Below are 21,993 nucleotides of genomic sequence, written 5' to 3'. Positions count from 1 at the left end.
TGCCTTGCGAGTCTCTTATATCCAGTCATGCAGTTGTACCCGACTCCCACTCGCGCTCCATAAAATTTGCTGCTGTTCCTTTAAGGATCTTCGGTATTTTCCGGAATTGCTCGGTACTACGCGGTCGTCGACGAGCCCTTTCACTGCGTCTCCATCGCCGAGCGGACTACCCCACAGCTCCCATCCGAGACAGAGCACAGATTGACGGATCTGTGACCGCTCAGTGCCGGCGTGTGAAGCTCCAGCTCTGCACAAATGCAAGCGATCAAATGCGTGGTGGTGGGCGATGGGTTGAGAACCGAAGCCGTGTTCTGTGTGCTTCAGGGATGCGTGTACGCGCGGACGAAAGTAGGGATGGGAGGATGCTATGAGGATAGGGGGCTGGGGCGCTGGGGCGCTGGATCGCGGCTCTCTCGCTTCTATGCGGGACATTTTTGCGTATGTTGTTGCTTTTGTGGGCTACCTACGTGTACTAGAGTCGGCTGTGGCTGTTCACAGCGGTTTGTGACAAAGGCCCGGGATGCTGAGGGAACACCTACACGCCTCACAGGCCACTGGAGGATGTGCTGATGCGTGCGGAGGAATGCGAGCAGGCCCTGCTCCTCTCGGCTGAGCCTCCGCTTTTCTGCACTGGGTCTTTGGATGGGTGTAGACCGCCCAACAGAGCTATCACATTAAATGGGAATGTGGGCTTGACAATGCAGTTTGCTTACTATCAAGCTATTGTAAAACGGCTTGTTTATGCAGGAAAAGAAGACAAATAGGCCTACCCACTTTGTCACGAGGTCATTCTTTACACATTCCCTGATATGATGTAGGCTATTTGCCTCCATCCAAGAATGCCTCTTCAGTGGAACAGAAACTTCTGCTAAAAAGAGATCAGTAGCCTTTGTGATGTGGTATCTCTGTGCATGTTTACAACCTGTGAGCTCTGTCCATACAAGCAAAGAGGAGTCTCTCCATCTGTCCGGCCTTGTGTGAGTGCTCAGAGGGCCTGTATGTGGAAACCATAGATGGGGTTGGTATAGGAGGCTGTTGTGTCCCTCAGGCCATACAAATGTAGGGCAGTGTGTGTGGCACATAATGAAAGAGACACTGCAGTGGAGAGTGCATGTACTAACTGTGTATTCTCCACAGAGCTGTGGGTAAGACTTGTCTGCTCATCAGCTACACCACCAATGCCTTCCCCGGAGAGTACATCCCCACAGTGTAAGTCGCCCAACTTTATATACACATGTCATATTTGTATTACTTAGTGAGGCTGTTTTGGGGAATTTCTAATGGTCTACTTTTACGTAGTCATATATGTTATCCACAAATCTGTTCAACTTCCCTTTGGTTCAAAGATACCCCACTGTTTCAACTGCTCAGCCCTGTCAGATCCTTTGTTTAATTAAAAACCATACAGACCTGATATTAATATTATCGACTTTACTTTGTTCTGTTCTGTTCACAGCTTTGACAACTACTCTGCCAATGTTATGGTCGATGGGAAACCGGTAAATCTGGGCCTTTGGGACACAGCGGGACAGGAGGACTACGACAGGCTGAGACCTTTGTCCTATCCCCAGACGGTACTATCCACACATACTGCACTGCACCACCAAAACATACAGCAAGAATCATACACTGGATTTATAAAAAGGAGCAAAACATATGGCATCCAAGCTTCTGCTGAGCTCCATAATACCATGTTTTTCTAAGCATGCAACAGCAATACTATTGTATTTCACATATTGGAAATAAAATGTCCCACGTCACTGTTCCCTCTGAGTCACTGTCATCAGAAGGAATTGCCCTGAACAGCCATGTCTCTGGTTTTCTCCCAGGATGTGTTCTTGATATGCTTCTCCCTGGTCAGCCCGGCCTCCTTTGAGACACGTCCGTGCTAAGGTCAGTAGGCTGACCCCTGGTCCTTTCATGCGAGTCTGACCACTAGGAGGCACATCTTTTACTCCACCTGGCTCACTCCTCCCTGTGTCCAGGCCTGGACTTAGCACATTTTCAGTTTGGAGTGACTTGTGTGATAAAGCCAGGTCTGGATCAGGGCAGCTTCTTTGCCGAGGGATGCTCACATCTGCAGTGGGTTCACAATGGAGCTCTCAGGGGCTCTTATGTGAAAGCACACATTTGTCTACAGCCAGACTCCCTCTGTAAAGACATTGGCATGAATTGTGGAAACACCTCATTTGTTCTGGACATAAGGTACGACTAGTATCAGAGTATCAAAGAAGAACTAAACTCAAACAACTGAAACAGGTTTTAAAATTAACTAGAAAACTGTGCAAATCATTCAAGTATTTATACATTATTAAACTAGTTTGATCGCATGAATTTGTGGATTTCACCTTATGATTAATGTTCTTTTACAAGTCAGATGCTTAAAATAAAGATATGTAGCTTTCATGTTAAATGGCTTCAAAATGTTGAGACAATACAATTAAAAATCTTTGAAATATATATATATTTTTTAATACCTTCTTTATTATGTTCTGCATACACGTTTTACAAAACAGTAGGCAGAAGACTGGGCAGCTCTCTAACCCTTCTCCTCTCTCACTCACCTGTTTTTGTTCCTGGAAACATGTGCATGGCTCTAGTGGTACCCTGAAGTGCGGCACCACTGCCCCAATACTCCCATCATCCTGGTGGGCACTAAGCTGGACCTGAGGGACGACAAGGACACCATTGAGCGTCTGCGGGACAAGAAGCTCTCCCCCATTACCTACCCCCAGGGCCTGGCCATGGCTCGTGAGATAGGTACTCATTCCAGACAGGGAGAGAGCACTAACCCAGTCTGTGACTGGGTTAGTGCTGAGAGTCAGTCTTGTGTTTTTAGGAGCAGTGAAGTACCTGGAGTGCTCTGCCCTGACCCAGCGAGGCCTAAAGACCGTGTTTGATGAGGCCATCCGAGCCGTGCTCTGTCCTCCGCCTGTCAAGAAGAGGGGCAAGAGGTGCACTCTTTTTTAGACTCCGCCCACATCACCTGGATGCCACTGCTGGTGCTCTGAGAATATGAAAAAGTGAGTGAGAGTGCACTGCTCAGACTGCTTTCTTTATATCAATGTTTTTCCAAGTGATACTAGCAACAAGACCATTATTATTGAGTCCAATTTTTTACCATGGCAATATGAATATGTCCATAGATTCTGTTTGAAAGACTGTCTACATGCTAGGTACTGTAGAACATGAGTGTGGCAGGACGGCTACAAGGTTTTCCTGGAACATGCAGCTCTGAACCAGTGTGTGGGACACGTTGAGATCACAAAGCATGTTGTATACACTGGCATGAACACTCCGAGGTCGTGCGCTTTTTCCCACAGCGAGCTTTGTCTTCTCTGCACTCATAAGTGTGGTTCATTTTAGAGCAGTACCCTTCATTTCAGTCTGACAGCAACAGAAAGGGTCATATCCCATCCAGAGCAGGGCCAGGGTGTGTTTAATGCCTGTAGGTCAGTCTGGAGGTTTATAGTGAGTTTGTATCCGCTATTTCAGGTTACTGCCTTCTGTTCTTGTTCAACGTAACACAGACTTGACTTCAACTTGGGCTGTTACATATTCTAAATTCACACATGCATCTCTTTGTCAGTAATTTTTTGACTTGATTGAAGCAAGCAGTTGAAGCCAATCAGATGCACTGAGGCTGTTGATACTGTGAAGGTACAAAGGAAGGCAGACTGAACTGGAGTGTACCACCATCTCCAAATTCACTCTCTCCTGTCTGGAATGAAGTATTAGTAAATGACCATGAGTATTTCTTGCAGCCTTTGCGGTCAATGTCATACGAAGCCTTGTTTTATCGTGGCCTTGAGTCAGAACTATAGGTGAGAGCTTACAGTGCTGTATGTGTCAAATAAATATTGTTTGCAATGTACCACAAGGTATAGTGGAGATGCGGGGTACTTAGAGAGTTGCTAATATTTAATACAATAGAAAGATTAGATTCTGTGCCATGTTCATAAGTACTTTCCACATGTGTAGTGTACACTGTATAAAATTTCTGTCAAACACATTGTCATCCTCTCCTTCTCCTACTTCTGTTAAAATTTGGATATTCTTCAAAAAGTTCAGGCAAGCCACACTTAAGTGACCCATGTTGGGGCCAAAAAGGAAGAATGCAGTAAGATATGCTACAATTATTTCTCATAATGGTGGCTTATTTTTTGTAAGTTTTTGTCTTTTGTAGTTGACACTGTTAATGGCAGAATTTGTTGGTGTTGATTTTCTTTTTGCCAAGATATGCCAAACCTATGCATCTGTTATGACATGGTGTGGCTACCCTCACATTACGACACATCTAGAATAGCCAGAACCAACCTTAACTAAACTATAAACTAAAATAATAAAGGAGTGTTGATCACATAGCTGCATACAATCTTCGTAGTTCTTAAGTAGTAGTACTCTGAATGAAACAGCTGGTTAAGGATTGGAGAGCAGTAAAGACTAATAAGAGTAATAAATTAGTGCACTCTGTAGACTTTTTCTAGGCAAGTAGCACTAATGTTATCTCTGCATTGAAGTAGTGAAGGTGCAGGCTTTAAACAAGGCTATGACATAATAGATTATGAATCAGATTAATATATTTTGCAAAAAACACAACTCCGCAAAGATAAGACCTCATTCTTTAGTGCATGTGCGTGTTTTGTTCAGGCCTTGGTGTGATTTCCTTTGCATCGAGTCTGTCACATTTTGGTACCATTCAATTTTATTTTCCAACACGCTAAATGCCACCCAAAGAGAAAGAGGTTATATACAGCTTAGAAACAATGAATGCATTATCTATCTTGATTCACATGTACCTGTGCATTTGAACTTATGACTCTAAATCTACTGGAATCATAGGCTTTAGTCTCCCCTGATGAAGTGAGAAAGGAGTCAGTTTGTGCAAGTGGCCCTTTAGCAAATGCATTTGTGTTTTTTGGCTGGAGTAAGCGCCCCCATGTGGCGAGGCGCTGTTCGGCCCTCACTTTATTTGGGTTGCAATCTTGCATAGCACCAGTGTGGTAAACTGATATCTGTGGTCTTGCCTAGCTATAATTTAAAATGTAGCTGAGAAACAGCAAAAAATGTGATTTACTATTGCATGGAAAGTGTCTGGTATTGAGCTGCTGTAACTCTTAGGAGTGGTACGAAATGCATTGGCCATGTACTTATGTAATGTAAGATGACTTGTTCAAACTGTTTGTCTTATTTTTTAATGACTTAACGTCTGTGTGGTGACATATTTCAATTTTGTATACTAAATGTATGGAGAACGTGTTCTGCTGCCTGTCTTTATTCACCAACTTCAGTGTTTTGTCATAATCCTTACACACACATTTTACTCCATTGTAAATTATTTACTGGTGGTTTATGAACTATAGTGCTGTGAAGACAATAATTGGAAAACATGCTCTAATTTTTAACCTCCAATGTAGCTGGTTAAACTTTTTGCCACAGGCCTGATCTAAAAGAGGGGGTGACACACACACTCGGGTAAAATGACTTTATTGTAATGCAAAAAATGATCTCAACAACACAAGAAGCCCCCGTCCACTGGCAGCGTTGCTCCACTGATCATGTTGCTCTTGTCACTCAGCAGGAACAAAATACTGTTGACCACATCTTCCACCTCTGAATCAAATTTGAACAGAAGAACAGGCAGATTATGTAGGATTGATGTGGGACTATGCTACTAATAGATTTTCGTTAAATAATAAAATATAAAAATATAATAAAGTATTATTATAATTATTATTGCTCCAAGTAAATACCAATCTACAGTGGCTTTTAAATGTCAAATGATTTCTAGTGATGATATCATGTGATGAAAGTTTATTCTTCCTCTATATGGCAATTTTTGACATTTCATAAATCATTGTTTCAAATAATGTTTTTCCGCAATCAAACAGGTCTAAGAATATGTGCACCTGCAAATCGACCCAAGGGAATGCGAGACTTCATAGCGCTGGCTTTTTCAGGATCACTCCAGCCAATACGTCCCATCTCAGTCATCACCACTGTGGGGTTTACAGAGTTCACACGGATCTGTGCAGTAAGCAGGTTAGGTTAGACTCTACACACACACAAGTTAACAATGATCTGTCAAGACAGGGCCAACCGCCACAACAGTTTCTCCCCAGTACTGGCTGTACGTATATATTATAGACCATATAGACCACTATCTAGTTCAGCCATTTCCAAAGTCTGCTGTGCCACGGCTACCCAATCGACGCGAAAATCACACAAGGCCCCTCGAATAATATTTTACACTACATATAAAAGAATATGCAGTGCTTTCTCCTTAGATTTATATGTAAAAACAGTACATTCCTCTGGGCGTAATACTAATATAAAGAAATGTAAACAAATATCTTAAAGTTTCTTCCTTGCTTTTTGTGTAGACAACCTTTTGGGGCTCCCCTTGCAATGCTTCTGAGGCCTCCCCAGTGGTCCCTGAACCCCACTTTGGGAACCACTGATCTAGTTGATTCAGTTTTACAATTCCATGTGTGCCCTAATATGCCCATCCAATAATAATGTTTAATGTATGCACAAATTTCAAATACAAACTTCTAGTCATGTAAGGTCAAATAAAGAAATGTAATACCCACACACAAAATATTAAAATGAATATTCTATGTAATATTTTTTTTCATTTATAAGAAGTTGTACCTGATAGGGACCCAGCTCCAGGGCCATAACTTTGGTCAACATGTCCAAGGCTGCTTTAGTTGAACCTATGCACATAACAGTGACAAAAACACACAAACGGGTACAATTAATTTCCCTTCTGGATCAGTGAATATAAAGTTATAGTTACTGACAATAGACAGCGTGGTCCCTAAGAGCGCACTGTGAAGCCTGGCTCGACACATTCACAATGGACCCTCCAGAGCCCCGGGCCTTCATGGAACGGGCCACTATCTGTCACACAGCATCCAGACTCAGAGGAGTGTGCAAGCTGTAAGAATACTCTTCAGTTTGTACCTGGGACACATGCAGAACAGCCCTCACATTCACATTGAATGACCTGCCAAAACACAAGGCAAGACAATTTAATTTAATTTTTATTAGTAAATTGAAGAATATGGAATATTGTTGCGTCCGTACTGGTCAAACTTCTCCGGGGTGACCTCTAGGAATGACTGCAGATTGGCGCAGGCTGCATTGTTGACAAGCAGATCAAAGGGTCCCGCATGCTCTAGGGCCGCTGCTGTAGCCCCCCAGTCAGACAGGTCCACACACACAGGAACAATGGAGGGACACTGTGCAAAATTTTATGTCTAAACTATAGGTATTCCACGTTCCTTGTTGAAATAATATATACACATATGAATGTAAAGTGAACAGTTTTTAGTCAGATATACTTTAAATTTAAGACATATTTGAATCCAGTGTAGTGTGGTGTATTAAGGTACCTTGAGAAGCAGGCTGTCCAGGTCAGTCTGTGTGCGTGTGAGAGCAGTGACCTTTGCTCCACAGTGGGACAGGGCACATGCTGTGGCTCTGCCAATACCTCAAAAACAAATGCAACAAGAGTGTGAGGGGCAAATAACGTTTCAGTTTGCAGACACCACTTCAACCAATAGAATCTCATTAAGAAGCTACAGCAGAGGATGATTTCTACCCTCACCTCCTCCTCAACATCGTAGTGTGTGGTACCCGTAGAGCTATAATAAACGGTGGTCTCAGAGTAGCGTAGTAGTATTTTCAGTGATCATGAAGTCAGTGTAATCCCTCAGTCATCCAGGTCTGATCATCTTCAGTTCTGCTCTAAACTGAAGCGTCTTGGATGAGCAGCGAAACGTCTTCACTCCAACAACAATTGGTCCAGTTGACAGATTTAAACTTCGTGTTTTGCTAGTGATCATGAACGAAGTGGGGAAAAAAATCTTCTGGTCGTAAAAAAAACCGTTATGTCAAAAGCCAATGTGTCAATGTAGTAGACTAGTATACAGTACTCACACCGCGACCATTGCTTTTTTTTTTTTAATGAAATTCTATTTCCGCCGTCCTTAAAACCCAGTCCAGCACAAATGAAATCACAGACATGCATTTTCACAATGTTTAGTAAATGTTTTGACATAGCACTTAATATTAAAAAGCTGAGGCTATAATTAAGTTGGCGTATAACCTACTGGCATTAGCCAATCACTATCAAATAAACGTGCGAAATTGAGAAGTGCAGTGTAAAGTGTGTAGGCTAAACAACTGGACGAGCCTCACCTTTCCCTGCTCCCGTGACTAGAGCGTGCTTCCCCGCGAAAGAGATCTCCATCTGTCCAAGAATCCACAACCAGCACAGTGCCCTGCCCGGAACACCCCACAGGGTTTTGGAGCAGGACGCAGGGGCAGGGCCTGGACTCTGCAGGAACTGGAAACGCAGTTCTTTCCTGTTCTGTGGACTTTGCTTGATACGAGAACAGCTTTGTCAACGTGACCAAGCAGCACCGTCACACTATGGATCACATTAGTAGCAAGTCCAATATGAGTAAGATCGTCAGACGAGGCTCCTCGGGTTACTTTTTAGACCACGTGTCCTGACACACACCCATGTTGGGTTTCCAGGCTTCTTGGGGACTTTACACTGACTTGAGACTGGTCGATCCAAACCTCAACCAAATGATTAATTTTATGTAGGCCCGGGATAGTATAATCCAGCACTTCTTCATGGTTTTCCTAAAATTCTCGATTCACAGCCTACCAACATCAAGTATCAAATTTAAGTTGTTGTATCTCCCATAAAAGACATACATTTGTTCCAAGTGGATACTGGTCTGGAAATGACCCCCAAACTAACACCATTTGAAAAGTAGGCTACATAAATTTTCGTGTTTAGAAAATTATTTAGGCCTAACTTATTGCACAATTTTACAAACACCAAGTTTAGTTTCAGACTAAACTAATACAAATAAACTAATATATAATCTAATTCACTCCAAATTGAAACCATGCTGTTAATAGTAATAAAGGAACACATTTTTTTGTCCCCCATAAGGGTGGGACCTCCCTATAGATTGAGTGTTAGATTTTGATCCCCACAATGTGACAGACCCTTCCCAAACACACACAACAGAACCTTTCTGACTGAACTAAAAGCTTTATTTTCATACAGTACAAGTAAAATCAGTCAATCAACAAATCCACCGACCAGCAGTGAACCACATTTATATTTGCAGCATCTCTCCACAACACTGAGGATAATAACACTTAAGGAAACCCCTCTGTTCTTGGGAGCCATCTTTTACGAGTTTTGTTGGCGTCTCCTTACAGCACACAGATGTACAGCGCAAACATGGGGGAAAACCTATCACTGAACAAAGTGATATCGATAGATGAGCATAAAGATGAGTTGGACCTTCAACATGACAAATATAAGTGTTTATGGCAGAAGCCTTCTCAGCTGAGCAGAGACAAGTCAGATGGCAACAGCCTACACAGTACACCTTATTGCACTTCCAAGAGTATTTTCAAGTTAATACTATCAGCCGGATAAGATTCTGCATCACCATACACAGACTGTTCTTTGGTTTTAAGGATGTTCAGTGCAAAGAGGCGTTTAGTGACCTGGTTCAAGTTTGACCTTTGGACACCAGTCGGTATCTGGGTACAGCAGACAGTGAATGGTCTTAAACCTGGAGATGGGACACAGTAGGTTATTCAGCAAAAAACAGTTTTCAATACGGCCAAAACCATGTGAATATTTACCGTGTTGGATCCTCTGAAAGTGAAAATCTTCCAACAACACTGACCACATTTCTTCTGTTCTCAAAGCCTCCATAGCTAAGGGTCACCTACGCAAAGCAAAGTGGGCTCAGGGGCTGTTTACTAATAGTAGTTACTATTACTACCAATGATGCTATAAATTGATACTTTGCAGCTGAGGTCATCAACATTCCTTGGGGGTGTGATGCTAACTGAAGGTACTAGTCAAGCTAAAGGTACTACTCACATTCAGGGTCTGTATTCAAGTTAGACTTTAATCTGAGTTTTGTTTAAACACAATCTGAAAGTCAATCTTCAGCCCGCTCGATTTAATTGAAACTCAAGACGTGATGTTTTTTTTTAAAACAAGTCTCTCACACATAAAATTACTCTCACATACAAGCTAGCATTAGCCAACAGTTTTTCAGCTAGTCACTCTCACCTTTTTTGTTGAACATCAAACACTTAAACAGGACTATGAATGCTTGTATTGATCACAGGCTCCTGAAAATGTGTCGTTTCAATCGATTTTGTTTGTTTTTTTCAGACTCTTAAAACCTTTTTGGCAGTGTTTGCTAATGTGTACATTGTGTCTCCGTGGTGAATGCAGTGACATCACAATGGGGGTGTTCTACATGTAGAACATGGTAGAATGTTAAGCAAAGTTTACTTATACTATATACAAAGACAAATATACTTTTTTTAAATCACTATCTGACAAGAAAGCAGACTAAACTTTTCCTGCTTTAAGTAAATTAGGATTAACAAGTCAGACGTTTGTATACAGTAAGATTACTAAGCATTTAAACCATTTGGAAAACCCCAGATGATGATCCCATGTCTTTGGAAGCTTTTAAGGTTTATTGACAACATTTGAGCTAATTAGAGACACACTTGTGGATGTATCTGAAGGCACACCTGAAACACACTACTTCTTTGTGTAACATCATGGGAAAGTCAAAAGAAATCATTCAAGATGTCAGGAAGTGAATTGTGGACTTGCAAATCTGGTTCATCCTTGGGTGCAATATTTAGTCCGATTTCATGTCAGACAGTGTGAAAAAGCACATGTGTCTTTTTATATAGTGTATGTAAACTTCTGGTTTTCAACTGTACATAACATTTAGTAACCGGTTTTCACAAATTACTAATTTATTCAAAATCAAGGCTACTATTTTATTGGTCTTGGATTACATTTTGTTAAGTCATTTTGTTGTAATTCATGTGGAATATACCTGCTCCAGGACTGGTTTCCAGAGGCAGCTTCGGAGGTTTCTCTCCAGGTGAGAATGAAACAGTGGAGTGTGGGGTCAGCTTCACCTCCAACAAAGCCTCAATGATGTTAGCCAATCGTGCAGTCATCTGGCAAACGGCATTTTCTCTGCAGTGCTGATGAAGTCCCTAAACTAAAATGACAAGGTGCCAAAATGTCTATTTAGTCTTTACTAACAAAATGTATTCTTTGCCACATCAGAGAATAGTAAAAATTAAAAAAATATGCTACCTAAACTCCTGGTCCTAACTATGGAAACTTAATTGCAGGTTGGCAAATGTTTTGCTTTGCTGAGAATATAAAAGAGACGTGTGGTGTATTAAGACTACCTGACCCACCTGGCCCAAGGGCTCATCTTCAAAGCCAGACCACGACTGATGCAGAAGCCTGCTCCCCCTGTGGCAAACCAGAACTGCACAGAAACCTACAGGAGCAGAGGCCCACCATGGTTTAAAATAAACTGGTTGTTTAATATAATAATCAACTCCAAGCAAAGGAAGTGTAGTTGCTATCCACTGAAATGACTAACGACTAAGTCTGCCACCATAGATATAAAAGGCGTCAAAACCTGATTCCTATAATAAGCCTTTTGTCATATAAGAAGTGAGTTTACTGACCAATCCGTTACTTTTGACCCTCTCAGCGGCCCTCAATGGGATGGTCGAGGCTGGGTCGGCCCAGGTACACGTTCCTGACTGTGGTGATAGGAGGACAGCAGCAGCAGCAGGCTGGGCAGCAGTACATAGTTGTCATCATCTACATGGCAGAACCACCTGCACAAACACAGTGTTTTTATATTGACTCACTGGGGCCTAAAGATGTGCGCTGTGTACTCACTTTTTCTGTGACTCAATGAACTTGTCGTACTCCACTGACATCTTGCAACAAGAGCCTGTCGCTGTGTGAGCTGCAGAGCAGTTTGTGTTGATTAAGATTAGTTCCTGCCAAAGAAAAGCACATGCTGACTAAAAATTACAATCCTTTATCATACGTTCATAAAAATCTTAATTGTTATTTTAATCATGCCTTCATACTTTTTAAAATTGGACAATCTCATTGCTTATTACCTGTCCTCAACTGCAGATCCTTGTCCTCCCCATCAGTGAAGATGTATGTCTGAAATATGACACAATTACTGATTTGAGCATTTAGTCCAGCTTTTAACTTTTCAAATCCTTTGTAATTCTGTAAATCAACCACATTGTAACATTCATAAAGTGTAAGATTCTCATTGAATTATAAAATTATAGATAATTATGCTCAAGATGCCCTTTTCATTTCATAAACTCAGCAAAACCACACTTAAAGTCTTAAAGTTCTGAACTATGTAGTTTCCGAGGAATGACAACACTAGTAGTGTGTAATGGTAAGTAGGATATTTCAGACATGACCAAAAATATAATCTTGCAGATTATGAGATATAGTTTGACAGTGTGATAAAGAGCCTTGTCAGGTTTAACTTTTTAATCAACCATCCCAAAACTGGGATGTTTCCTAATTATATAGGCCTCATATCAGCTGATCTGTGCTCACCTGCCGTTTAGCCTTGGAAACCCAGGTTCTGGATTAAAAGTTCCAGTCTGGATTTATGATACTTCCTTGTAGTTTTCACAGCAATAAAAACATCCTCTATAATCCAGCGGTTGTGTCTGGTGTGGCCAGTAGACGGAGTCCCTTTGGCCTTTCCTCCTCAGTGGGACGTCAGCTGGAATGTGGCTGAGGCTCCTGTGTGTACCATTTGGAGCAGGCCTGAGCTGGCTTTTGGGCTTGGGCAGAAACCAGCGGTTGGGCAGGGGGAACTAAGGCAGGGTAGGAGAAGCAGCAACCCACTGAAAGCCAGAGCAAGGCAAAAACACAATTTGTTGATGCCCACTGAGGCTATGTGCATGGTGAAACACCTCAGGGCCAATGTCCCAGAGAGGCCCGCCCCATCGTCACATCTTCATAGTCCGTGCAGACGACCTGCACCCAGGACAAAGGACCTATTCAACTCTCACCCGAAAAAAAAATACATTAGAACATGCCTAGCAACATTCAGGTCAGGTCGTCTCTTTCTGAACAGACGTCAAAATTGAGGTTCACTGAATCCTAAGATGTAAGATATGACTGATGATGATTAGCCTACACCTGGTCTGTTCTGATAATTTCACATTTACTTAGTGACATCTAGACTTCCTGCCAGTCTAATAATTCACTAATTACCATTAACTGTGCAGCTAATTCTCCTTTCAAAATGCTCTACTCGCCACTGTTGCCATCAGATGGTGTCAGACAACTAATTCATGAATTGAAAAGGGATGAGAAGAATACACTGTGTAGACTAGCAAGGTTATAAAATAATCCTTGCTCATAGGCCTTAGGTGTCAGTTCTAACATAAGATAGAAGCATTAAAATAACCACAAATAGGCCAAGTCTACTTATAACAACATAAACCTAAAGTATTAGCTCATTTCAACAATCGCTTAGCCCTACCTACTCCACCAGTTTAAAGACCCACTCAATGAAGCTTATATGTGACTGTAGTCAAAGTGGAAAACGTTAACTCACCAAACAAATCCTTAAGCCAGAATCACGTGAAGACAACAGCGGCTCCACACAGCGGGCTCGGTGCAGATTTCTCGTTGTTTATCCTCCCTTTTCTCTATATTGACGGAGATATAAAATACGCATTTAAACAAATATAATCTAACCGAGCCATAATACAAACAAGTGAAACTTTCGGTGAAAACACATCTGGGTCGGTGGTTTTCGCCGAGACTGCTGTCATTTCCGGAATTGAGCAGTTTCAAAATAAAAGCGAGAGAAAAAGCCTTTGTCAAAGTCACGTGGTGTGTGCGCGGGTTTTTAGGACAATATGGGGACTGAAATCCACGCTCATAGAGACCTTGCTTTGTAGGGACCAAAATCAGGTCTCCATGAACTTAGCAATATTCGAACAACAAACGATGATTTATAAGTAGGATATGCTTAAAGGTTATTTTTGGTTATGGTTTTAGGTAAGGCTTAGGCAAGGAGCAGGCCAATTACAGTAGGATAAGTCTCCACGAAATTAATTAAATGAGGCTACCCAAGGAGCATAGAAACCCAGCATGAGTGGGTGAGTCATGAATATGGCAACGTAAAACGACTACCATGGATCCAACATCCAAATTTGTATTGGCTTTTTCGGTATTACTAAAAGTATTAAGTTAAAAACACGAACATGTTTTCGTGAGAAAGTAATCATTACAGGTTATAAGACTTCAGTTTTTTGTTTTAACGTGAAAAGTTTCAATATTAACAGCATTAGTTTCTCTAGAATTGTTTCTTTTAACGTAAACATATTAAGCTCATATCCAATGCATTGAAGAGGCCCAGTCACTTTCAGCAGGTCTGAGCGTGCGATCTGTTTGATCTGTATGATTTTTTATTATCTGTATGATCTGTTTGGTCTGTGTGATCAGTATGGTCTATTGATCTGTAATGATCTCCTATTCTCTGTATGATCTGTATGGTCTGTGTGATCTGTATGATCTGTATGGTCTCTATTATCTGTATGATCTGCAACAATTCGCAGAGAAAAAGCCAAGCGCTTATCATTTTGCTTATGTCTAATGACAGGATAGACTGCATGGCACTGCAGATATAGCTCCAACAAAGGCCACCCTGATATTACCTTTAGCATGGACTGTACGTCCTGGGACAGCAGAGGCCACTGTGTCCTAGCTCTTGGTGATAACAGCTCTGGGGAAGGCCCTCCCCAATAGCAATCAGCTTATAGAAAATAGGAGCAGGATGTGGATGGAACACTCACTCATATACAATCTCATACTTAAACTTTACTTGTACTGAAAGTGAATGTAAACTTTTGGTCACATTTATGGAAACATAGCATAATCTATAGGCCAGTGCTTCCCAACATTTTTCTCTCAGGGGATATCCAAACATTCTTCTCCTACCTGACTGTGTTGTAAAATAAAATTGTTATAGACTCAGTACTTTATAGAAGTATATTTTTGTGTATTGGTTATAAAAGCAGGTACCATCCTATCTCTTCATTATTATTTTAGCTGTTAAGCTTGGACTTCTTTTTTTTCTTTTCAAAACCCAGGGACACCCAGACAATCTTTGGCAGCCCAAGTTCTGGGTTACAGACTCCTTGAATAGGAATCACTGATAGGACAATGCAGCTAGACCTGTGGAAGTAAATCAATAATTGATTGATTGATAATTGCAATAAATAAGTTCATTATTCAAGTATAAGTGCAATGTAACAGTTGCATGTTACATTGCAGCTTTTTCAGATTATAAAAGATATTGTTGAGTTACTATAGTGTCAGAATATCAATACATGTACAATCAATCATATTGTTCCACAGATGCTTTCGTTTTACTTCATATCCTGCCTCAGGTGTGCGCTGAGCACACAGTCACTGAGTTGCAGATGTCTTCTGTGTATTCAGAGCGGAGTCTGAAGGCAGGGAACAGCGGTTCACTAAACGCACAGTGGAAATTGTGGATCAGCTTGAGGCCACTAGGCAGAACCTCAAAGAAGGACAAGACGCCCTCCTCCCAGTCCAAGTACACTGCCACTGTGCACTCAGCATCTTCACGGTAGCATCTCCTTCCGACTCTTCTTGGGATAATCTTGCCTTTATTATTATGCCAGGCTACGTAATACCCGGCGGAGCAGTCCAGAGCCCAGGAGAGGCAGTTGCCGCCAAGCATACTGTCCTTATTTTTTCCTTTTCTCTGGATCCCTCTATAAGTCACTGCTATAGACACCAGGCCTCTCCATTTCACCTCCCAGTAACAGTGCTCTCTCAGGCCCTCACTGCACATAACCTGGTGCCAGAATTCAAAGTTGTCTTCCTCCTTCTGGTCTGGAGTCTCTTCTACATTACCATCTACAACACAGTTGTTCTCAAACCACAGGAGCCCTCTGTGTGCTGTGTTCAGGTCCAATGTGAGTTTACAGGTGTCTGCATAAACAGGCACAGAGTGAGCATACTGGCAGCTGACACACGCATTGAGAGCATACTTACATTTTTTTGGTCCCGGACTCAGCCGACACACTCCACCATGCCCTGTCCTGGGAGTTAGGGATAGTCAGTTAATTCATTTATAGCAAACATGTTTTTTTTCTTGTCCCAGAAAGAATAAAAATAGCCATTCAGACTTTACTTGAGCATGGTGAGGCTGCAGGCAGGCTGCTTTTGAGCTGCTGACAGCTTGTCTAAGTCTCCAGGATGGTTGTATCTCAGATCCAGCTCTCTAAGCCGACAGCTGTGCAGTACACTTCTCAGGAGACTGACGCCTTTGTCTGTGACCAAACAGCCCACAAGTCTACAGTAGATACAATCACAACAAACATAATCTTTATCACAACTTTCTGACATTTTCCTTATTGAGAATTTCATTTAGCCATCATCACATATGATATTTTTTTTTTATTCAAAAGTTAATCATATGTTTGGACAAAGGACTGAAAAAGGGGTGTGACCTGAGTATCTCCAGAGTGCAGTGAGGGCTCACAAGTCCACAGCAGAGAAACTCTATCCCCAAGTCCTGGAGCTGGTTATTACTCAGATCTAGGTCCCGCAAGGCGGACCTGTGACACTGCAGGACCGCGCTGAGGTCCTCACAACTTCTGCTTGTCAAGTCACAGCCACTCATTCTGAGGAACACATCACTATTACAGACTTCACGTGCCATGAGAGAAGTGGTCTGAAAGAGGCTTCATGAAAACAAGGGCACCTAAGGGTGGTGAGGTTGCAGAGAGAGCTCCGTAGGGCCTCTAAGAGCATCTTGACTCCCTGGTCCTGCAGGCAGTTGTCACTCACATCCAGCTGTGTCAGAGGAGAAGAGAGCACACTACACAGCACTCTGCAGCTGTCCTGAGTGAGTTTGCAACCTCTAAGCCTGGACACATAATAAATGTCACAACCCACATACTGTGTTCACATGTGCCCGATCACTGGACTGACCTGAGGACCTGAAGATTACTGGGTGGATTCATCAGCCCGTTAGCCAATGTGGACAACCCAGAATCCTGCAGCTCTGTGTAGCTCAGATCCAGATTTTTTATCAAACAGGACTCACTCCTGAGCATGTTGGCCAAAGCCTTACAGCAGGGGTTTGATAAAGTGAAGCCAGTCAAGCTAGAGAAGCATTGAACATGTCAGAGTTGTAAAAAAAAATGCAATGTGGAACAATTAAAGAATACCTTGATTTCATGGACATTTTGATCACTGGTAGAAGCCTGAAAAAAGCTTCTTCTGAGCAACCAAACTTTCTCAGCTCAAATACTTCACACTTGTCCAAAAGTAGAGTGAAGACCAGTGCAGACCAATGAACAGGAGACATTCTTTCGCCTGATAAGTGTCCAGAGCTTAGAAACCTCTGCACCTCCTCCAACAGGCTTGCATCCCCCAGCTCATTCAGGCACTGAAACAGGTTTATGGTCATGTTTAGTGGAAGACCTTCACTGATCTTGTTCTTTATGTATTCTGCTGCTTCCTTGCTGCTATGGGAGCTGGGCTGGATGTGCTTTGTGAGCCCCTGGAGGAGATTCTGGTTATTCTGCAATGACAAACCCAAGAGAAAACGCAGAAACAGGTCAAAGTGTCCATTACGACTCTGCAGAGCTGTGTCCACAGCACTGCGATAAAAGGCCTTCTCAGCGCCTCTGTCATTCACTGGCTTTAGCTTGGGCTTTGTGGAAGGGGCTTCAGACAGAAGGCTGACTCCAGAATTGAAGAAGGTCAGATGGACATAAAGAGCAGCCAAAAACTCCTGAACGCTCAGATGTATGAAGCAGTAGACCTTGTCCCAGTGCAGGCCTTGCTCCTCTCTGAATACCTGAGTGACCACTCCAGAGTACACTGAGGCCTCTGCAGTGTTCAGTCCACACTGTCTTAGGTCAGATTCATAGAAGATGAGATTTCCCCTCTGTAGCTGTTCAAAGGCCAGTTTTCCCAGACACTTCACCATCTTCTTGGTCTCTGGAGTCCAGGGAGGGTCCATCTCCGAGCGTCCATCATACTTACGACTCTTGACTCTGGTGTGAACCACCAGGAGGTGGATGTATATCTGAGTGAGGGTGTGGGGTAGTCGGCTCACAGTCCCTGTCTCCATCACATGTTTCAGGACAGTGGAGAGGATCCAGCAGAAGATTGGGATGTAGCACATGTTGTGGAGGCTGCGGTTTGTCTTCATGTGGTTAATGATGACTGTGGCCTGTTTATCTTCAAATCTCTTCTGGAAGTACTGCTCTTTCTGTGGGTCAGTGAACCCTCGCACCTCGGTCACCACGGTGACACACTCAGCCGGGATCTGATTGGCTGCTGCAGGACGTGTGGTTATCCAGAGCCGAGTGAAGGGGAGAAGCTTCCCCCTGATGAGGTTCACCAATAGGACCTCCAGGGGAGCAGACTTTGTAGTGTCTGTCAGGCTTGGACAGTTGTGGAAGTCCAGATTAAGTCTGGACTCGTCTAAACCATCAAATATTAATACAACTCTAACATCATCAAAGCTGCAGATTCCAGCTTCTTCAAGCTCTACAAAGAAGTGCTGAAGAAATCCCACAAGGCTGAAGCTTTTGTCTCTGAGCACATTGAGCTCTCTGAAGCTGAATGGGAGCATAAAGCGGATGTTGTGGTGAGCTTTGTCTTCAGCCCAATCTAGAACCACCTTCTGGACACACAGGGTTTTACCTATACCTGCCACTCCCTTCATCAGCATTGTCCTCGCCAACTGGCCTCCACAGAGGGAATTGCCAAACATTTCCTGACATTTTACAGGCTTATCCCGGTGTTTGCGAGCATCAGTTTGTATCTGGCAAACCTCATGTTCAATGTTGACGCACTCATTGTCGCCCTCCGTCATCCATAGGTCTGTGTAGATCTGACTGAGGTCGGTTTGGTGTCCGGCTCTATTGACCCCCTCAAAAACATGGTTGAATCTCCTCTTCAGTCTGGATTTCAGTTTTAACATACTTTTCACAGCTTTACTCCCTTCAAAAACAAAACAAAACAAATTATGTTACAAATTTACAACAATAGTTTGACTTAATATGCAAAATCATCCAAAGACATCCTCATTTTAACATACATATTTTGAATACTAAACTGTTATCAAGCAACAACTTCCTTCTCAAAAGCAGACCCATTCTTGTCAATTTCTGATTTTATAGAGTGAATTCTATCTGTGCATTTGTCTAGTGAACAAATATATCTGTCAGATTAAAAAACTAAACTATTTTGATAGGTGGTGTTCACATTATAAAATTTGATTATGTCATAATCTCAGATGGTGAGTATCGATTTATGTAACTCCATGAGAGAACCTTATCATTATTTGTTAAGGTTTGGGTCTGCAAACCTGTTATATTAATCTCATGTCTTTACATCCTTTCCATTGACAACAATCACTCCTTTGGAGTTGAATAATGGCATTCCTATCTGAGGCTATTGTGAAAAGTAATGATTTTTTGTTTATTGCACTAACAGAGAAGATGTTAAACTTTGTGCCAGTTTTGGTTTCATGTGGCTAGGTAAAGTAATTACAGAGATATTAACCATAAACCAGGTCAACAAATCTGCAATCTGACAGTTAAATGGCAATTTCAGCTATAGAACCAGACCTCCCCTCGACCTTCATTTTAAATTATAAGGATCCTATAATGGTATGTTGCTACGTGAAGCCAGACTATAGTTTCACTGTAAGAACCATCCCTCAGACGAGAGTCCCACACTTACGAATGAGCAGACACTGAGCCAAGGGCTCCTGGTTCATTTTTCTGAGGAAGTGTGTGGATAGGTGGAGCACTGCCTCTCTGCTGCTCTTCATATCCTCATCTTCACCTGTGCTCTCCTCTGGGTCAACAACAATCTCTTCGCTCAGAATCTTGTCCAAACGATTCAGTTCACTCTCCAAAAATGCTTCAATTGCCACTTTGAGCTCCTGCCAAGTTCAGACCACAATTACGATCATTAAGAATACAAGTTTAGACTAACATACCTTCTTGCAATCTTAAATCTGTAAATCCACTAATTGTTTCCTAAATACCCACCTTCATGATGTGACTCTGTGACTTGTGATACTTGAATTCTGATCTGTCCTGGTCACCGTAAACATCTGATGAACTACACTCTAGACCACTGCTCAAAGGAGACATTTGAGGTTAAGAAAAACTGTGCCACAAATGAGAAAATGAAATGCCATTGGTCCTATGAGTAAACATTGTGCTGCTAACCACACATACACCAACACACCTTGCAGTCTGATTTAAACCCATGTCAGATCTGCCCTCAAGTGACTGTGTGTTAGATTTGAATTCATTTGGATGCTCCATTGACCCATCACGGTTCAGAGAGACAGAGCTGCATGCGGAAGGGAGTGCCCCCTGTTGGATCCTGCAAAATGACAAGAAAGAAGAAACTGGTGAATGGCATTGAATGATATTATGATTAAAATACAAATTTGGACTCGGACCTTTCATTCACTGAGTCCAGATCCAGGTTTAAATCTTTGGAGACATCACCTGGATCTGAGGATGTGGGCCTGGGAAAACATAGGCCGTGACTGCATCTTTATTCCTTACAAACTCTGGCCTATATTGTGTTAGGCGTGTTCTATCAAAATGACGACTGGATTCAGTCAGTTCAAATCTTAAAAGTTTATTCCCCTGACAGTTACCATCTAATACAGTACCCGGAGTCAAATGATCTATCCCTCGAATGTGCAGCAGGCGGTCTGTCTGCGTTTCCCTGGCCCCGAAAAAATATTATGTTGAGCAAGTTGACGCCTTGGTTCCTCCCTATATATATATATATATATATATATATATATATATATATATATATATATATATATATATATATATATATATATATATATATAATGCATCTAAAAAGCTTTATTCAAACTAATATGCATTCAGTATTTTGGTATATGTATATGTGATGCAACTAAGAAGCTTTATTACTTAGCATACCCATCAATTGTTTGTTGTTTATTTATTTGGATCCCCATTAGCTGTCACTAAATTGACAGCTACTCCTCCAGGGTCCTACTCAAAAATATTCATAGGCTACAAAACCATTTCCATGTATTTAAAATACCATATCATATATACAACCAACTATTATATCAAATTATTCATGCAGAGAAAAAAACTTGGACAAAAGGCTTCCCTACTGTTTTTGAAATGAGATTGGGTTTGCCATGGAGTGGTCACTGCGTGCGCTCACACAGCTGGGGCCTGGACCAGGTGGCCCTTGCTGCTCCTCCATCCTGTTGGTGAGTCCACAGGTAGGGCCCACTCAAAATCTGCTCACTGTTCACTGAAACACAGAAAACATCAAATCAAGACAGACATTTATTATTAGACCTATAGGCCAGTGGATTCCAAAGTGAGTAATTTGTATTTTTATATAAACATATAAGGTACAATATATTACATATTATTAAATTGCAATAAGGACCTCCAATAAGGGGTCCGCGAAGACAAATTAATATATACACCTGTCAAATCACACTGAACTATATCAGTTTGTGTGTACCATTGTAAAAAAAAAAAAAAAAAAAAAAAAAAAGACAAATGTCCCAATAAACACTAATGGATTGATTCTTCACAAATGGCTACTCAATACATCAAAAGTAACATAATTATACCTGTAGCACAGACGAGAACTGAAAGGAAAACTCGAACAAATTCCCTGCAGACATAAGTCTTTCCTTCCTAGGGTTGGGGTCATTTTTCGTATGAGGAAAAATAAGGCTGCCGTCACTTTGTTTTACCTTTTCATTTCCAGTAAATGAAAGTGAAAGTGAAATAGGATCAAACGTTAAGGAGACAACTGCGCCATCTACAGTTGGGAAAGAATGAACCTTATGACAGTGGTTCCCCCTAAGCGTTGTTCCCCCTATTATCGGTACCAGAGTTCCTTTTGTATTTATAAATCCGTTTACTGGAAATGCTCATTATAACTTTTATTGTTTATTGTTTTAATACCATTCATGCCAAAATTATCACACGGAAGCATTCTTA

At 41.8% G+C, this 21,993-nt stretch overlaps 4 protein-coding genes across 6 annotated transcripts; 1 reads left to right on the top strand and 3 right to left on the bottom strand.

The window, feature by feature from the left end:
* The first annotated feature begins 54 nt into the window (after positions 1-54).
* Positions 55-5,259, top strand: rac3b (Rac family small GTPase 3b). Its single transcript, XM_033984960.2, is given in 7 exon segments — positions 55-290; positions 1,138-1,209; positions 1,457-1,574; positions 1,830-1,877; positions 1,879-1,893; positions 2,601-2,760; positions 2,840-5,259. Coding segments are annotated over 7 exon segments (579 nt in total). The 5' UTR covers positions 55-255; the 3' UTR covers positions 2,971-5,259.
* A 214-nt stretch (positions 5,260-5,473) lies between these two features.
* On the bottom strand, positions 5,474-8,487 carry dcxr (dicarbonyl/L-xylulose reductase). Its single transcript, XM_033984959.2, has 8 exons — positions 8,209-8,487; positions 7,401-7,498; positions 7,093-7,247; positions 6,970-7,012; positions 6,807-6,906; positions 6,655-6,719; positions 5,910-6,027; positions 5,474-5,613 (listed from the first exon to the last, which is right to left on the bottom strand). Exons 1-8 carry the CDS (start codon positions 8,258-8,260, stop codon positions 5,510-5,512), a joined length of 735 nt encoding a protein of 244 aa, XP_033840850.1. The 5' UTR covers positions 8,261-8,487; the 3' UTR covers positions 5,474-5,509.
* A 588-nt stretch (positions 8,488-9,075) lies between these two features.
* Positions 9,076-13,879, bottom strand: rfng (RFNG O-fucosylpeptide 3-beta-N-acetylglucosaminyltransferase). The gene is given in 15 exon segments (XM_055229832.1): positions 9,076-9,617; positions 9,691-9,776; positions 10,923-10,994; positions 10,996-11,031; positions 11,033-11,093; positions 11,299-11,384; positions 11,578-11,607; positions 11,609-11,647; positions 11,649-11,733; positions 11,798-11,897; positions 12,025-12,076; positions 12,494-12,526; positions 12,528-12,630; positions 12,661-12,922; positions 13,509-13,879. Coding segments are annotated over 14 exon segments (1,047 nt in total). The 5' UTR covers positions 12,849-12,922; positions 13,509-13,879; the 3' UTR covers positions 9,076-9,541.
* A 1,386-nt stretch (positions 13,880-15,265) lies between these two features.
* On the bottom strand, positions 15,266-21,736 carry LOC117387445 (NACHT, LRR and PYD domains-containing protein 12-like). Of its 3 annotated transcripts, XM_055229526.1 has the most exons (13): positions 21,618-21,736; positions 21,141-21,286; positions 20,436-20,504; positions 20,216-20,356; positions 20,014-20,101; positions 19,700-19,904; positions 17,167-18,955; positions 16,928-17,101; positions 16,698-16,862; positions 16,444-16,617; positions 16,125-16,286; positions 15,986-16,032; positions 15,266-15,922 (listed from the first exon to the last, which is right to left on the bottom strand). In XM_055229526.1, the coding sequence occupies exons 2-13, from the start codon at positions 21,233-21,235 to the stop codon at positions 15,348-15,350; spliced, it is 3,684 nt and encodes a 1,227-aa protein (XP_055085501.1). In that variant the 5' UTR covers positions 21,236-21,286; positions 21,618-21,736; the 3' UTR covers positions 15,266-15,347. The 3 variants fall into 3 exon arrangements, with proteins under 3 accessions (XP_055085501.1, XP_033840847.1, XP_033840848.1); XM_033984956.2 differs by lacking the exon at positions 20,436-20,504; XM_033984957.2 differs by lacking the exons at positions 20,436-20,504; positions 21,141-21,286; positions 21,618-21,736 and adding an exon at positions 20,549-20,689 and having other exon boundaries at positions 15,267-15,922; positions 20,216-20,381.
* Positions 21,737-21,993: the final 257 nt, after the last annotated feature.

This window comes from Periophthalmus magnuspinnatus, chromosome 19 (genome assembly GCF_009829125.3).
Source record: "Periophthalmus magnuspinnatus isolate fPerMag1 chromosome 19, fPerMag1.2.pri, whole genome shotgun sequence".
Classification (NCBI taxonomy): Eukaryota; Metazoa; Chordata; class Actinopteri; order Gobiiformes; family Gobiidae; genus Periophthalmus; species Periophthalmus magnuspinnatus.
The sequence above is the reverse complement of the archived record's forward strand: the minus strand, read 5'-3'. Positions and strand labels throughout refer to the sequence as shown.